The sequence below is a fragment of the Macaca thibetana genome, chromosome 6, assembly GCF_024542745.1.
Source record: "Macaca thibetana thibetana isolate TM-01 chromosome 6, ASM2454274v1, whole genome shotgun sequence".
NCBI lineage: Eukaryota > Metazoa > Chordata > Mammalia > Primates > Cercopithecidae > Macaca > Macaca thibetana.
This window is the reverse complement of record NC_065583.1, coordinates 104840507-104859152: the sequence shown is the minus strand read 5'-3', so window position 1 is coordinate 104859152 and position 18646 is coordinate 104840507. Positions and strand designations below refer to the sequence as shown.

Below are 18646 nucleotides of genomic sequence, written 5' to 3'. Positions count from 1 at the left end.
TTCTCATCTGAAAAATATAATGCCCATTTTATTGCAGGGTGGTGAGGACTGACTGCAATAACTCACATAACAGATGTTTCCTAGTATGTGCTTCTCAAGTGCTTGATAAACTTTAGAAATGGCAAGGTGATAGAGATAATGACTCAGAGGGCAGATAATGGGGATCCAATATTGATATTGTTGATGTGGCACAGGAAGACATCAGAAAAAAATCAAATAGGATAGAATAGATAACTACAGGAGGAAGTTTTTTTCGTGAACTGAAGAAAGCTAGTATACTACTTTTTAGAAAAGGATATAATAGTGGCAAACACCAAAACCTAGCCCTGAGATACAATGAATTATTGAACTTCAGCTCAGGGAGTGCCACAAGCATCCTGGTGAAGAAAAACAAGCTACCCTGAAGGAACTTCACTTTGCCAGGAGCAGCGGCAGAGTCTGTGTGCCGAGAGGAAGGGGATGGCCTGAGAGAGTCGGTCCTCAGTTGTTTTAATGTAACTGACTACTCCTATAGATTGCTGGATTTTTTTTTTACCTTCGAGGAGAGGGAGAAGAGGTAAATGTTTAGGGCTTTCTTGGCTAACCGAGATCCCACAAGTATTTTGTGCATTCGAAGTTGGCATTGGTAATTTGAATATGTCTGTACTGAGTGTCCAGTTATCAAGCATAGCAGCCAGTGTATCAAGCCAGATTTCCCAGCGAGGAATAAAGTCTATAAAACAGAGCAATGACCTCTGAGGTCTAAGTGTTTTGACAGACTTCTTTTATACAGATACTCTGCACAGAAAATATATTTGTGGTACTAGAAAACAAAACAAATAAGATGGCTATTATAAATTTTCCCACAAGTTCCCATACCAGGCAGGAGAATGAGACTGCCATTTTTGTAAATCTATTTTTTTTTTTTTTTGTAAATCTATTTTTTTTTAAACAGAGTCTTGCTCTGTCGCCCAGGCTGGAGTGCAGTGGCACCATCCCAGCTCACTGCAACCTCCACCTCCTGGGTTCAAGTGATTCTTATACCTCAGCTTCCCAAGTAGCTGGGATAACAGGCATGCGCCGCCACACCCTGCTCATTTTTGTATTTTTTATAGAGACAGAGTTTCACCATGTTGGCCAGGCTGGTCTTGAATTCCCAGCCTCGAGTGATCTGCCCGCCTCAGCTTTCCAAAGTGCTGGGATTATAGGCATGAGCCACCACACCCTGCATGTAAATCGCATCTGTCTGTAATTTTCCAAGTTTCTTTATATCAACTTTATACCCATATTTGCTTATAATAAACAGCCTCTAAATAGAGAAGAGCTTACAATATCATGGCTATGCACAAGAGTTCTGTTGTTGGTACATAATAGGAAAAGCTTATCTCAATGGAACTAAAACTTACAGACTAAAAAAAAGAAAAACAGAGTTTTGGCAAATGAAATATGAGGTAAGTAGTATTCTGCTTCTATGGAGCAAAAAAAATTCTTTTATTATTATACTTTAAGTTCTGGGATACATGTGCAGAATGTGCAGGTTTGTTACATAGGTATACATGTGCCATAGTGGTGTGCTGCACCCATCAACAGACCATCTACATTAGGTATTTCTCCTAATGCTCTCTCTCCCCTAGTTCCCCAGCCCCTGACAGGCCCCAGTATGTGATGTTCCCCTCCCTGTGTCCATGTGTTCTCATTGTTCAACTCCCACTTATGAGTGAGAATATGAGGTGTTTGGTTTTCTGTTCCTGTGTTAGTCTGCTGAGAATGATGGCTTCCAGCTTCATCCATGTCCCTGCAAAGGACGTGAACTCATCCTTTTTTATGACTGCATAGTATTCCATGGTGTATATCTGCCACATTTTCTTTATCCAGTCTATCATTGACAGGCATTTGGGTTGGTTCCAATCCCTTACTATTGTGAACAGTACTGTAATAAACATACCTGTCATTGTGTCTTTATAGTAGAATGATTTATAATCCCTTGGGTATATACCCAGTAATGGGATTGCTGAGTCAAATGGTATTTCTAGTTCTAGATCCTTGAGGAATCACCACACTGTCTTCCACAATGGTTGAACTAAGTTACACTCCCACCAACAGTGTAAAAGCCTTCCTATTTCTCCACATACTCTCCAGCATCTGTTGTTTCCTGACATTTTAATGATTGTCATTCCAGCTGGCGTGAGATGGTATCTCATTGTGGTTTTGATTTGCTTTTCTCTAATGACCAGTGATGTTGAGCTTTTTTTCATGTTTGTTGGCTGCATAAATGTCTTCTTTTGAGAAGTATCTGTTCATATCCAGGAGCAAAAAAATTGTATTCCCAGCCAAGCTGCCTTTATTTGGAAAGGTAACAAAACTCATAAATGTAGAAGAATACCAGAAAAATTTACGTAAATAATAATGAGATGAAACATAATAATGAACTCTCAAGGTAAATCCTGGTGGCATACACAGTTAATCCTTAGTACATTAAAAAAAAGAAGAAGAAGAAAAAAAAACAGAATGGACGAATGGGGTCATTTTGCCAATGCAGGAGTGATTCAATATTAAATAATCTGTTACTATGACAGGTCACTTATTCAGAATGTTTGCGAATCTCAGATAATTGAAATTAACAGTGTTTTTGGAGTTTAGGTAATTCCAGAAGAGCAGAATGGGAACTTGAGCTCGTTCCAATTATCTTGTTTAGCCTTTCAGTATGGACTAAGGAAGGAACGGGATTTATAATATACATTCAAACAATTACACTTCTCTGCTTTAAACCAGTGTTAACCACCAAAATGTGTGAACTGTTAAGATCCATCACAACATGTGTTTTACTGATTGGACTGCCATGGAATCCCGGAGACCCACGATGAGGGTCCACTTCCCCTACTTGCTGTTGTGCTGTTGGGCCACTTTTGTGAACAACTGTTGGTGACGTCAGAGAATTTTGCCCATCTCAGAATTGCCACACTGTGACAAATCCCATGGGGTAGCATTTTCTAAACAGATAATTAATTTAAAATTTTTTATTTTGGTTATTGACATTTTTATCATTTAATGTGTGGACACATACCCAATGCTCTCTTTGCCTGGAAGATTGGTAAAAGTACAAAATCTCATGCCTTCCGCGAGGCCTATTGAATCCTAACCTGCATTCTGACAAGATCCTCAGATGATTTTATATTCACATTAATGTTTGAGCAGCACTGTTAAGATCACTTCCGTTTCAAAACTCCAGATGATAATGCATCTTCCCGTATAATTCTTTATCACCATAAGAGCTTAAGGGAGAAAAACTCATGTGCCCATTTCAATAGTTACTGCAAAAGCATTTGATAAAATTCTAGACCCATTCCTGTATCTTTAAATGATTGCGTTGAAGTTTAAGGTTTTGTTGAGGCAGTTGGCATCTTTATAATAATAAACTTTACAGTTCAGACATTAATCTTTTTCCATTTATTAATCTGTTCCAAAGTATACCATTATAATTTTATTCCTTTATATTTTTGAGTTTACTCCTACCCCTATGTATCTTTTTCTGCTATTGTGAATAACATCTTTATTCTATTATGTTGTTTATTCTTGACATGTAGAAAAGTTATCAATTTTATATTCATTTTATTACTAGTCAGCAGGATGAACTCTTAGTTCTAATACATTTTTAGTTGATCCTCTTGCATCATAACTGCTGTTGACACCTCTGATTTTTTTTAAATCTTGAATTTTGTCAAGGAATAGATTCATATAACCTTAATAATATAGAAAACTATAAACTTTAAGGACTTAAAAATTATTTGGGCTTGCCTTCCGCTTCTGGGGAAATGGAACACATGTTCTTTTCCCTATTCTTCCATAAATACAACTAAAAGCCCCCAATATTATATATAAACAAACATAACACTCTTAAAAGTGAAGAGAAAAAAGTCAGACTAACTAGTGAACCTTGGGACCCAAGGAATGACATAGTGGTGAGTTCTTTGAGTTTTCTTTTTGTTTATATTTTTCTGACCTGTAGCTGAAGAGGGTGGCAACCCAGAAATACCAATGGGTACAGGCTCTGATGTGGTTTGCCTCTGTGTCCCCACCCGAATCTCATCTTGAATTGAACATCCATAATTCCCACGTGTTGTGGGAGGGACCCAGTGGAAGATCATTTGAATCATGGGGACAGTTTCCTCCATACTGTTCTTGTGGTAGTGAATAAGTCTCATGAGACCTGATGGTTTTATAAGGGATTTCCACTTTTGCTTCTTTCTCATTCTCTCTTGCTGCCACCGTGTAAAAAGTGCCTTTTGCCTTCCACCATGGTTGTGAGGCCTCCCCAGCCATGTGGAACTGTGAGTCCATTAAACCTGTTTTTCTTCCCAGTCTCAGGTATGTCTGTATCAGCAGATGAAAACAGACTAATATAGGCTCCAATGAAAACCTGTTCTCTGTAGCCAGAGGGCCAAGAAAGAAACAGTCTAGCAAGACAAAAATAATTTCAGACAGTAACTACTCTACTCTAGCCAAACACCACACACACACACATACACACACACACACACACACACAGAGGAAAAAAAAAAAATGTAATGCCTCCACCTAGGACAGCAAAGCCTGAATGGGGAGCCTGGGCTTCCACCCTCCTGGACTGTAACAAGGCACCCAGACTTGTAGAATCTGGATCTCGTGCCCACTGAGCAGTAATGTGGCAGCCCTCCCTCTCCCTGCTAGAGTGGTGTGAGAGGAGCCACGGCAGAGAGGCAGGACCTTCACACCATCCAGCTGTAATAAGGTCTTTTCCCTCAGTTGGTCAATGGAGGCCACATGGGGAGTAATAAGAAGGCACTTCTACTCTCCCAGCCAGAGTAATATCAAGAGAGGTCCAGTAGGTAGCTGGACCCCCTCCCAGCAATAATGAGGAGGCCTTCCCCACCTTGGTGTTAAGGTTCCTTGGGTCCCAAGGTTCACTAGCCTCCTTTTCTCCTCTTCACCTTTAAGAGGGTTATGTTAGTTTATATAGACAGAAACCAAATGGAGAACCTAGCCTTCTCCTCCCACCTCCTAGTAATAAGGCAGTGCTCCCCCCCTTTTCCTTGCCAAAACAATGTCAGGAAAAGCCACCTAAAACAGTAGGATTAAATAAGATCCAGGACCCCATACTACCCACATTGTCTAAGGTTCATCACTTGACTATTTGGATATTGCAATCACAACAATCACTTATGTCAAGAACCAAGAAAATCACAACTTAAGTTTAAAATAACAATTCCTAGGTACCCACACAGAAATGACAGATGTTAGAATTATCTGACAAGGATTTTTAAAGCAGCTATCATAAAAATGTTACAGCAAGCAATTAGCAATTACTAACACTTGAAGCAAAAGAAAGAACATCTCAGGAAAAAAAACTAAAGCCTCAGCAAATAATTAGAAAGTTTATAAACCACACAGTAACTTTTAGAACTAAAAAATACAGTAACAGACGTGGAAACCCAATGAATAGTCTTTGCAGCAGAATGGAAGGACAGAGGAGGAATGCATCCGTGAACTAGAGACTATAACAATAGAAATTCTCAGATCTGAACAACAGAGAAAAAGCAAACTGAAAAAAATAAAGAACAGAGCCTCAAGGATCAGTGGGATTATAGCAGAAGATTTGACATTTGTGTCATCAGATTCCCAGAGGAGAGGAGAAAGAGGCAGTACTGACAAAGCACTTGAAATAAAAGTGGAAATGTTGCAAAAACACAGATTCAAGAAGCTGAGGAAACCTCAAACAGGATAAAGTGAAAGAAATTCACACAAAGACATATCACAGCCAAACTTCTGAAAATAAAAGACAAAGAAAATATTTTGAAAAGCAGTGAGATAGAAACAACTTACCTATAAGAGGGAGATGGTTCTAATGACAGAGGATTTTTCATAACTTAAGGAGGCCAGAAGGAAGTAAAACATTTTTCAGGGGAAGCAAAGGCTGAATGAGGAGTCTAAACTTCCACTCTCCTGTAACAAGGCACCCAGACACTTGTAGAATCTGGAGAGAAAATAACTGTCAACATAGAATTTTATATCCAGCAAAAATATCCTTTAGGAAGGAAGGAGAAACTAAGAGCACTTGTTACCAGCAAACCTTCCCTCAAAGAATGACTACAGATAGCTCTCTAAACAAAAAGGAAATGATGAAAGAAGAAATTTCAGAACATCAGAAAGGAAGAAAGGATAGCTAGAAGAATAAAAATATGAATAAATACATTTTTCTACTCTTGAGTTTTTGAAATTGACAGTTGAAGTGCTGATGTGGCTCTGAATGTTTACAGGGTTCATTCCCCGTGGCTTCTCTCAAGGGCTGGTATTCAGTGTCTGTGGCTTTTCCAGGCACAGGGTACAAGCTATGAATGGATCTACCATTCTGGGGTCTGGAGGACAGTGGCTGTCTGCTCACAGCTCCACTAGGCAATGTCCTAGTGGGGACTCTGTGTAGGAGCTCCAACCCCACATTTCTTCTCCACACTAACCTACAGAGATTCTTCATGACGGTTTTGTTCCTGCAGCAGGCTTCTGCCTGGAATCCCAGGCTTTTCCGAACATTCTTTGAAATCTAGGCAGAGGCTCCCAAGCCTCGACTCTTGCATTCTGTGCACCCACAGGCTTAACATGACATGGAAGCCACTAAGGCTTACAGCTTGCACCCTCTGAAGCAGCAGCCTGAGCTGTACCTGAGCCCCTTTTAGCCATGGCTAGATCTGGAGCGACTGGGATGCAGGGATTAGTGTCCCAAGGATGTGCAGGCAGCAAGGCCCTGGGCCTGGCCCACGAAACTGTTCTGCCCTCCTAGGCTTCCCAGCCTGTGATGGCAGGGGCTGCTGTGAAGGTCTCTAAAACATTGCGGATTTCGATTAGACATGAGATTTGGGTGGGGACGCAAATCCAAACCATATCAAGGCGTGAGCCACCATGCCCAGTTCACATCTTAATGTAAGTTTGTATTTGTATTTGTGTGTATAATGATGGGGTATGTGTGTTTACACATGTGCATATTTCAGAGGATACATAATAAAATGTTAAATAGTAGTTCCCTTTATGAAGTAGCTAGGTGGAAGTAGAGATAGGTACACAGGTACGTATACCCTTTCTCTTTGTTCACTGTGTATTTTAATAGATCTTCTAGGTATTGAGGTACAGATTGTTTGCATAGAAATATGTATAATTATTCTGTGGATTTTTTTGTTAACATGTGGTATCATAATATGTGTGGTAAGCTAAAATTTCCTTTTCATATTATCTGTATATCTTGGAGGTCTTCCTATTCTCCAAGATACAGAGCATTGCCATAGTCAGTATATATGACCTTACTTTACTCTTTTTTTATATATATACTTTAAGTTCTAGGGTACATGTGCACAACATGCAGGTTTGTTACATATGTATACATGTGCCATGTTGGTGTGCTGCACCCATTAACTCATGATTTACATTAGGTATTTCTCCTAATGCTATCCCTCCCCCTCCCCCGACCTTACTTTACTCTTAACTGATGTGTAGCAATTGCAGTGTCTCTAGCTGTTCCCCCTATTTGTGAACATTTTACTGGATGCACATTTTTGGTATTACAAACAATGCTGTAACAAAAATACTTATATATGGGGTTTTTCTACACAGATGCTTTTATTTTCCTGGGCTTGATACATTGAAAACTAGAAATATTAGGTGAAAGGCTAAATAATTTTAAATTTGATACTGCTAAATTCCCTCCCCAAAACTATACACTTTTGTAGTTTCCTCGAGCTCACACTTCACCATCTATGCTTTCTTTGTCCACCAATTGACAAATGGATAAGGCAAGAATTTTCCCAAAACTACCCTGACTGCCTCAAGCTTAAAGCCATATCAAAGATGTTTTGACATTTTTGTGGAAATTTGTTCTGCCTTTTCCTCTTTCAGTTCAGTTCTAGTTACCTTCTTTTTTCTAGGAACCCTCATAATTTTTATCTCTATGCCTTCTTATTTTCTAGCACTATTATGGATTGCTTTAAAAGTATGTTTGGGCCAGGTATAGCTAACACCTGTAATCCCAACACTTTGGGAGGCCAAGGTGGGTGGATTGCTTGAGTCCAGGAATTCAGGAACAGCCTGGGCAACATAATGAAACTCTGTCTCTATAAAAAATAGAAAAATTAGCTGGGCATGGTGGTGTATACCTGTAGTCCCAGCTACTCAGGAGTCTGAGGCAGGAGGATCAGTTGAGCCCAGGAGGTGGAGGCTGCAGTTAGCCATGATTGAGCCACTGCACTGTAGCCTGGGTGACAAAATGAGACCCTGTCTCAAAAAATGATAATAAAAGTGTATTTGTATGATGTTACCATTGGGGGAAGCTGTGTAAAGGGGTACATGGAACTCATCGAATAATTTTTGATCCTTCTTGTGAGTTGGTGATTCTTTCGAAATTAAAAGGTTTTTTTTTTTTTAAGTATATTTGTGCCTTCTAGGGATTTGGACCAAGGGGAAGTCTGGAGCGAGTGCCCAGTTCATCATTTTGATTCCATCCTGACTATATTGTTTTGACTCATTACAAAAATATTATTGTTGAAATAAAATTTCATGTACCCTTTTAAAAAAGAATGAGGCAAATATATACAGACATGGAAGGACGTTTATACAAATAATTTGATTTTTTATATTTGCCCTTTTTAACAAGGAACTTTTACTTCCTTTCTAATTTGAAAAACAGTATCAGAATTGGGGTGAGTTATAAAGATGTTTCAATAAAAAGATGCTCATAAACGAATTGGAATAAACGGATAGCAGTTATGAATTTAATTCTTCTAAAGATACTAGTTTGTGTCCAGTTTTTGTGTTTCCTGTAAAACTTCTACTTAATGGTGATAATCAGGTAAAGCTGTGTTGATGAAGCATTGTTTAACCTTATGTAGGAGTATATGAAATGATGGTCAGTTGCAGCACCAGTGTTTTCAGGGATCCAAGGGATTCAGGGCCACAAGTTGGTAGAGCATCCTCCTTTCCAGTCGGGGCCACAGTGGGCCACTTGTTGTGGTAAAGATACTTAATATTAGGCATATTTTCAAGCATTTTTTGTTGTTATCAAATACCAGTAGCACCTACTTAATACTGTTTATGGGTTTTGGAGAAATTCCATTTTATTATTCCTTCTTGTCACCCAGGGCCTTGGTAAAGTTAAGCTTTCCAGCAGAAACTGTGCTTATCCATGTAATTTATGACCTCTGCTCTGCTGTCCTAAGCTTAGAACAAGTCTCAGCTGTGAGCTGATGTGCTGTGCCATGGTTAACTGGCTACCCCCAGAGAGTATGTCCAGATGAGATTTGAAGGGAGGGTCCCTGACAGCGCCCCAACTCCATGCGACCTGAGATGTGCTCTGCTCTTGCACTTCCTATATAAACTGGGAAACTTGCTGGTAAATAATTCTATAACCCACTCTTTTCCTTAGGCTTTTTGGAAAGGATGTAAACAACGGAAGGTGTATATGCACAGGCGGCAAACATTCATTGATAATACTGATTCTATTGTGAAGGTAAATACCCTTTCCTACCATACCAAGTGCTTGGCTTAAACGTTTCCCCTCATTTCATGTTTAATATGAAAGACAGCTACAGAAAGGGAGGGTATGTGTGAGCCTTGAAGTCAGAAGGCAGTACTGGATTTGAATCCCAGCTCCGCTGCTCATTTACCTAATCATTTTTCAAGCAGGTTAGTTAAACTACTATAAAACTTCAAGTCCTTTATGAGTGGTTATGAGAATCACAAGTGAAAGTGTTCTGTGACTAATAAATTCTCTTTGTCTAGAAAGTTCAAATTGATTATTTAAACTCTAGGTAGAACCCAGCTTTATTTCATGTTTCTCTTTCCACATTTGCTTAAGCATATTTAGAATGCTCAGATGTAACAGAACAAAACCAATGATTAGAGGAAGTAGAGCTAATTTAAGGCCTATATTTGGGAGTTGAATTAGTCGAACCCAGCCTTTCACTCAGGTGAATAGCTCTGGGTGAGACAGAAAGGGTACTGTGGTGTCCACTCTCATGGATCTGAAAGCCAGAGGACTGGACAAAAATCAACTTGGAAATCTACAACTTGGAGACCTACAACTTGGAGATCTACAAGTCTCCAGCTTGGAAATCCAGATGAGAGTGGAAGCAATGGAGCTGGAAAGTAGAATCAGATTAGTTTAAAGATGTTTTAGGCCAGGCTTAGTGGCTCATACCTGTAATCCCAGCACTTTGGGAGGCCGAGGTGGGAGGATCACTTGAGCCCAGGAGTTCAGGACCAGCCTGGGTAACATAGGGGGACCTCATTTGTATTTTTAAAAATAATAATAAATAAAAACAAATTTTAAAAAAAGTTTTAAACTGTGAAGGCAGAGAATAACGTGACCCAGATCCATTGTGCAGTAGCTCCTTGATGAAATAGCATCCTATGGAACATATGCCTATTTTCTCAAAAACTATTGGTAGCAATTGGGTCCCTCATGAGACCTCTTCAGTGTTTTCCCGTAAAAACTTAAAAGGATATTGAATGCATTTAAAGGGATGATAAAAGAAACCCTAGACTTAGTTTACTTGATTTCCTGACTCGTTGAAACTCTCAGCAAAACGCCTCATCCTTCTGGCTTTTATTTACTGAGATTAAGGTAAAATACTACAAAGTTAAATTGTTCTCCCCACCTCTCTCTTATTAAGGCAGTGAAGTTAACAGTAACATGTAAAGTGTTTTGAACCCCTTAAGAAACATCTGTGAAAGACTGATTATTTAGTGGGCTGCTTTTTTTCCTTATCAAGTATCATTGTTTTTAGAAAAACTACACAAAACCGTATTACGGGTTGTTTGGGGATTACTTTGACTTTTCTCTTTATTTTTTATTGTTCTTTTCTATTTTTTTAAACTTTTTAGATTCAGTCCTGGTTCCGAATGGCAACTGCAAGAAAGAGCTATCTTTCAAGACTACAGTATTTCAGAGATCATGTAAGAAAAATGCCTGTGGGATTTTATCCAGGTTGATAATGAACTAAATTCATGCTTTATTGAATGTTAGCATTGAATGATTTTTGTTGAATGGTGGATAAGAACACTTAGGAAAGAATGGATCTTAGAACTTCATATGATAATATTTGGAGGCTTACTGTTTTCATTCAGAAATCATGTTGAGAGTTAGACTTCGCCAGTCAGGACTCAATAGAAAATGGGTGAGGGGAAAACTGTAGGCTAGTAACACCAAAGACAGAAGACTCTAGAAAAATATTTTCCAGCATTGCATATGTAGGTTTTTCAACTGCTAACTGCTTACTTTAAATAGAAGCCCCCGGGAGGGATTTTTTCCTGAATCTTTAAAGAAGAGATATGGGAACATAGATTGGATCATCTAAGTTCTGTGCTAAAATTATTTTCCCTTTTTAGATCTCTTTGTCTAAGCAGTTCCCCTACAGTCTTGTTTGCACTTTTAGTTAACTTATCTGACCTCTTCTTCAAAGAAAATGGAAAAATAAACGTTGAATACATCACATTGAAATACTGTCAGTTCTAAGTAGTGTCAGTTCTTAAATACTAACAGTTCTTAAATGTTCTAAATTCAAAAATAATGGAGTAGGTGGGACTCTGGGAGATCAAGACTTGTCTCAATCTTTTGCAGAATAATGAAATTGTGAAAATACAGTCACTGCTGAGAGCGAACAAAGCTAGAGATGACTACAAAACACTGGGTAAGTGAGAGCTTTCTGAAACAAAGCAAGGATTTTTTATAAACCAGGCAAGGACATATTGGTCCATATTGGTCACTTCAGAGATTGTTCTAAGAACAGAGGATACCCATTGTTTCCAGTAGATTTTGATCATCTCAGGCCCCAGGTTCTAAACCAGTACACAGAGGAACACTTGGTGACAGGAAATGGGCCTTCCTATTAAATGGAAGGGATCAGCCACATGGTATAATTTCTTCTTCAAAGAGAATGGAGTTGGCGTAAATGCTGAATTTTTTTTCAATCTAAGCGAGAGTCAAAAATCTAATGCAAAAGAGTTAGCTAGAAAATAATCTTACATTTACATTGTTTAATTTGTTAGACATAGTCTCATCTCCCAAAAATGACAACTGCAGACATCTTCCTGCAATTTCATTCTGAACTTTTCACAGAATAATTTTTAATTTTTGTTTGTTTGTTTTTATTTTGAGACAGAGTCTCACACTGTTGCCCAGGCTGGAGTGCAGTGGCACAGTCTTGGCTCACTGCAACCTCCACCTCCCCAGTTCAAGTGATTCTCCTGTCTCAGCCTCCTGAGTAGCTGGGATTACAGGCACAAGCCACCACACCCAGCTAATATTTTGTATTTTTAGTAGAGACGGGGTTTCACCATGTGTGTCAGGCTGGTCTTCAACCCCTGACCTCATGATTCACCTGCCTTGGCCTCCCAAAGTGCTAGGATTACAGATTAAGGTTTTTAATAAAAATGTGTAGAAAGTTTGAAAATAGCAAAATAAAATTCACCAAAAAATAACAGTCACATTTTGTGCTATCTCCTTACAGTCCCAACTTTGCCTATGTTTGTTATTTTGTTTTTTTATATCATAAGTTGATTCTTCATATATTCAATTTTTGCATTCTAATTATCACAGGAACATGCACAGTCAAGGAAAGCTTGCTGATAAATTTATTAGTACTTACAGTGCCTAGTAAGTTTAGCCAGCACCTTTTATTGTCTAAAGTTTGTCTGAATTAAGGGATGAAGTATATGGCTCAAGAAAGATCTTCCCTGGTACTTGTTAAGGAAAATCTAGGGACGCTTGAAGTCCTCACTCTGCCTCCAGCCTGCAGAATCTACTGAATAATGTCTCATTCCACTAGATTCCAGCTCACCTCTCAGCTGGTAGATATGTTGTTGTTGTTTTGAATTTTTTTTAAAGAAGGCTAAAGAGGATTTTTCTTTTTCTGAGCCCTGACACTAAAATATGTTTGCTATTGCTTTTATATATGAAAGATGACTTCAAAGTAAATTTTCCAAATGAACACAGGCTAATTTTCATTTCGTTCAAGGTAACATGTTTTTTTTTAAGCAGTTACAGTGATGTTTTTTATTTGTTAACTTTTTTATTACAAAGACAAATTCCGATTTTAAAATCTGGGCAACTTTATATTGGGACATAAAAGGTAAATAGAGAAACCATCTCGGTGAGTGAGTTAGATCTAAGCTTCTCTGGGCTTCAGCAAATTGGGTGCTTTTATGGCAATCAAAAAAAGTTTATGGTAACCAAAACTTTTCTAAGTTTGTTATCATCTGTTCTCACCCTTTTTCTCTGGAATGTCACTGAACGCATTCCAGCTTGAAAGTTGCTGGAACTAGGATGTGGTCACCTGTAGGTGCAGACTATAAAGTGGTCTGATTTCCTGAAATGAAAATATCTGTACCACAAAGTCATTCTCAGATGAAGATGGCAAAAAGCCTAGTATTGATAGAGGAAATAATAAATTCAGGCCATAACAATTAGTAAAGCTAAAATACTAATTTAGTTGTTTCCGATGGGACTGTTAGTACATATGAAGAGACATAACCCTTAGCGGGAGGGAGAAGCAGCCATCAACTCTGGCCACGGTGGGAGGGCTCATGTTCCCCCAACTTGGCTGCATGGATGAGCTGTGGTGCATTGCTAAGGCCTTCCCTGAAGTGGTCATGTCAGTGGCAGCATCTTTGCTGGAAATGGACGGAAAATAAATTGATGTGCTTCAGTGGTCAGGAAATAAAGGGTCCGGTGATCCAAGGAAAATTCTCCAATAAAGGCCATCAGCAACGGTAAAATAACATACCTGACTATAGATTTGGTTTTCCATGCTGGGTTTATGCAGTTGTTTGTGGTGTTGGTTTTCTTCCTCCTTTAGTGTCAAAACACCACAGAACTAAGATGGAAGTCAAAGGAAGACTGTCAAGGGCCTAGGTGTAAAGGAGGGCAGCTATTGAGATGACCATGACTGTACTAGCTCTTGCAAGTCATCTTTCTATTATTGGGTCTAATCATTCGTCCTCAATGGACCGGATGATTTATTCTTACAGTTTACCCAGATCTTATCTCCCTAAGCGTGTTAAAATATTTTCCAAGAGTCAGAGTGCCAGGAAATTAAAGCCTAAAGTTCCAGGTACTAAGGGAAACACCCTTTTAGAATTTATGTGTGAATGTCCCTCTCAATAACAGGGGCTGACCCATAGATTCTGAGCACCCTCCCTTGGCTGGTGCTCAAAGAACAAGGGCCAAGTTTCAATTTCTAAAATCTTTTTATTTCAGCTGGGTAGAATATTCGTTTCACTTATCATTCTGTTGGTTCCTGTTTGGCTTTTACAGTCCTCCCTTCCTGGCCCTTTTCTAATTCAGCTTTCGCCTACTTCCGGCTCCTTCCCAAAGAGCCTTTGGGTTGGGAGAAACCACTTTCTGCTTCCTGCAGCAAGAATGTAAGTCACTTATCTAGCTCAAGCACAAGGTCTCAGGGTCAAGGTAACTTATATTAACTTTCTTTCCCAGGTTCCTGAGGAAGGAGGCACAGATAGTACTATCTTCTTAGTGCATGAGTCCAGGGAACAGTGTGAGAGAGAGCTGATAAAAGGGAGAAAAGGGGAGTTGATAACTAGAAAAGAGTGGGGCCAGATACCTGTTTTGTTCATTTATTTATTTATCAGTTTCCTTGTCCAGATTTTAAATTGTGTGGGGGTGGGTAGAATGATTCTCACCCTAGACCAAGTACTTTCATTGGTATATTTTTCTAGTAATTGTTTAAGACCTTGTTTCTTTCCTGTTGATAATCATTCCAAGCTTTCCTAATTAAAGTATGCCTGTTCCTGTCACTGCAGTTGGCTCTGAAAACCCACCATTAACAGTAATTCGCAAATTTGTATACCTGTTGGACCAAAGTGATTTGGATTTCCAGGAGGAACTAGAGGTTGCACGATTAAGGGAAGAAGTAGTGACCAAGATCAGGGCCAATCAACAGCTGGAAAAAGACCTGAACCTGATGGACATCAAGATTGGACTCCTGGTGAAGAACAGGATCACACTAGAGGTCGGTGGGGTTTTTGGGACTGTCAGCTCCCAGAAGAGGGAAGATGCCTACATACAGTCAAGAGTCATTTAATGACAGGGATACATTTTCAGAAACGTAGCATTAGGTGATTTCTTCCTGATGCAAACATCATAGAACACTTACGTAAACATAGATGGTAGAGTCTACTACACACCTAGGCTACATGGTAAAGCCTACTGCTCCTGGGCTACACACCTGTATAGCTTGTGACTGTACTAATACTGCAGGCAATTGTAACACAATGGTAAGTATTTGTGTGTCTAAACATAGCTCAACATAGAAAAAATACAGTGAAAATATTATACTATAATCTTATAGAACTAATGTCTTATATGAGGTCTACTGTTGACTGAAACATGTTGTTTGTGGTTATATATGTTCATGACACTTTGGTCTAGCTAAGTTCATTTGGAATCTACGATAAGTTTTTATCGTTTTTATTATAAATTAGTGGTTCTCCAGTCTGTAAAATTTTATGCCTCCCCATTTATAACATTTTGTAAGGCTTCCTTATTCTGAAATGAAATCTATGTGATAAAATGTACTGATGTATATACCTTCAGAATAAGACTAGGGCCTTTATATGAATACAAAAGAGAAATTTAAAGAGTAATTGTTAATAAAAGCACACATTTTATTGAGAAAATGTATATGCCTGATGACACTGGAAGACATGATACAGTTACCAGGGGTGTGGACCTCTTCACAGAACAGCTACAGATTGTGAGGGCTTCAGTGGCAACTGATGTGGAGAAGTGGTAGAGCTGGCAGGACCTCGTTTTCCAAAATGGAGAACAACTATTTGTAAAGTTCAGCATTAGCCAAGTGTAGTCTCCACCCAGTTTACACAGCAGTTGCAATTCTAGAAAATCCTAGATTTTGTGTGGGGAAAATATATTATGCATCTACGTAAAACAATTAGATTCTAGGCTTAGATAATTACAAACAGAATATTGACCTACGTAAATGACCAGTAAGACATTCAAAAGTTCTGTCATGCAAGGTGTAGGGCAATTATTTACACAGGACCATCCCACAAATCGCCAGATCACAGAGCACCTCTCATCCCCAATCCCTGCTCACTAGAAAGCAGGAGTGCCCTTCAATTGTTAAGATATTAAAAAACATCCCCACGTATTTCCAAAATACGTACAGAGTCACACTGCCCACATTGATAACTTCTAAATAAATCACGGTGTGACTTCACATCTGTGTGAAACCTGCCAATATCAGGGCTCAAAAAAAAGTGTAAAAAGCGTCATTTTTACCCAAGAACAGATGCCTAGGATAAGACCTCTCTCCCCGTCCTTGTTCCCTTCCTATGTGCCACATCAGTTTTCAGGAAAAACTGATAGGTCGAAGAGGGAAACTGACCTTCTGGAAACTCTGAGAAGGCTACAGTGGCTCATAGGTGGAGCTCCAGCGGCCAGCAACCAAGCGAGTGTTCTGGACAGCTGGGAGATGAGCAGCCACAGGAGGCTGCCAGTTACGTGGGCATGTGAATGCCCCAGGCTGGTCCTCCAGACCTCATAAAGACACCAGGGCAGTTGTGAAGGAGAAAATAAGAAAAACATCATTTTATAAACACAAGTGATCATCTCTTCTAAACATGCAGGAATAAAACTACTTTTATTATTTTATCCAGAAAAACAATAGTATTTTTTAAAAAATAATGTATTTGTATTGTTTGACAAAAATGAGAACTTTTCAAGTGTAATATATTCCAGAAGGTTTTTTAGAGAATGCTTTTTATAACCTTAAACTGCTGTTTCACCCTATCGCCATAAAATCATAAACAGGAAATGTCTTGCCTTTTAAAATACAGGCTTAGTTGCAAATCAGTACATAGTTTAAATAATATGTATCTTTTGGAAACACAATTGTGGCAAGTTATCAGATTTTCATGAATGCTTGAGTTTTGTGGGGGTTTTTTTTAAAGCCACTTATCACTAATAGATAACATTGTGAAGTTTTTCAACATATTTGCAAATACCCAATATGTATCCAGCATTTTTTAGTGATTAAACTAATGATTATTAAATATGCAGCTGTTAGCCTTATCATTGACAGAACATTTGTAGTGATGCAAGAACAGAGCAGTTGAAGCTTTATTTATAGTAGTGAAAAAGTGGGAAACGACCTGAAGGCCAGAACAATATGCAGAGGATGATATAATTAGTTTAATATAGATGTTGTATAACCACTAAAAATAATGGTTTTGATACTTCTAAAGCAAGAGGAAAGGTTTGTGATTTAGTAGAGGAGAAAATAGTGCCTAAGGTAGTATGATTTCTTTTATTATCAAAAAATAATAATAAGCCAGACGGACAAAGAAGTTAAGTGATTTTTCTTTGTGTGATAGTTATGTTTATCTTCTCCCCCTCCTCCCCACACCTTTTTATTTTTAACAATGAGTGTGTGTTTAGTGAGGAAAGAGAGATTGTAAAGGGAAATGGCTTTGTTCTTACAGAACAATGCTAGCTCTTGCTAGTAACCTTAACATTTTTTATAGTTCTTTTAAAAATCAGCATTCCTCCTAAAAACCTCAAAATCTGTAGGTTAGTGAAGTGACTAACATTGATTTTAGGCAAAAAGAATGGTTTGGAGAAAGAAGACAAAGCAACTGAAATAGAGGTTTCCTGGAGGCACAGGAGCCAAAAAAAAAAAAAAAAAGTATAGGTCAACCTAGCTGGAAGGAAAGCCTAAATTAAGAGACTAAAGCTAATCTAAAACTAGTACTAAAATTCCCATTCATAAGTGTGATGTATCATCCAGGAGCCCAGATTTGCAGGCCAGAACTACCTGAAACCCAGCATTGAGATTTGTAACTATTAATGCTTAATTATACTACTTCACTGCTTATATTAACATGTGACCTTGAGCATATTTCTTAACCTCTCTCTGAGTGTGTTTTCTTCCTTGGAAAATGTACTAGATGATTTACATATATTTTTGATCTTCACAGCAACTCAGTAAAATTGCTGTTATTACACTCACTCTATAGATGAGGAAACTGAAGCTTAGATTAACCTGTGCAGGTTTACCAAGCTAATTATACTCTGCAGATACCCATATCTTTACGACTCCAAAGCCCAAGCCCAAGCCCTTCATACTGGCCCACATTTTCTACAAAAATGTTTATATCATGGCATACTACCGGCACGCAGATATCCCCTTATCAGGAAAAGGGGAAAGGTGGCGGTAAAAGGGCAATATTGAGATGTGGGACTATCATGAACAAGCCAAATACGGTTCCTCTTTCAAACCACGGTATTCCTCCAGTGTTCGATATTGATTAAGAATCAGGAAAAGTGAGTTTTGATGAATAAAAAGTAACTGCTCTGTTTGTTATCCTTGTCTGGGTTGGCTCTTGTGTCCATTTTCAAGCTTCCCAAAGCAAACCTCCATTCACCCAAGCACATTCATGAGCAAGTCAGAACCTCACAGGGAGAAGGCAGAGGGGCTATCCCAGTTGCTGTACCCAGTTCTGCCCTTGGAGCTCCAGCAGACAGGCGCTGTTCCATCGGCACAGCCACCGGCCCGCCCTCTCTTCCCCTTTCTGGGTTCAGCATTGCCTCCGCTGCTTCCCTCCCTCCATTCCTCTC

At 38.9% G+C, this 18646-nt stretch overlaps 1 protein-coding gene across 6 annotated transcripts in view; it reads left to right on the top strand.

Annotated features, from left to right (window-relative positions):
• Positions 1-18646, top strand: part of IQGAP2 (IQ motif containing GTPase activating protein 2) — a 309380-nt gene that overhangs the window by 245232 nt on the left and 45502 nt on the right. For all 6 annotated transcript variants that reach the window (XM_050795627.1, XM_050795628.1, XM_050795630.1 and 3 more), the window contains 4 exons: positions 9419-9502; positions 10879-10950; positions 11615-11684; positions 14812-15020. In XM_050795627.1, coding sequence (XP_050651584.1) covers positions 9419-9502; positions 10879-10950; positions 11615-11684; positions 14812-15020 — 435 coding nt within the window. The remainder of the gene's footprint in view (positions 1-9418; positions 9503-10878; positions 10951-11614; positions 11685-14811; positions 15021-18646) is intronic.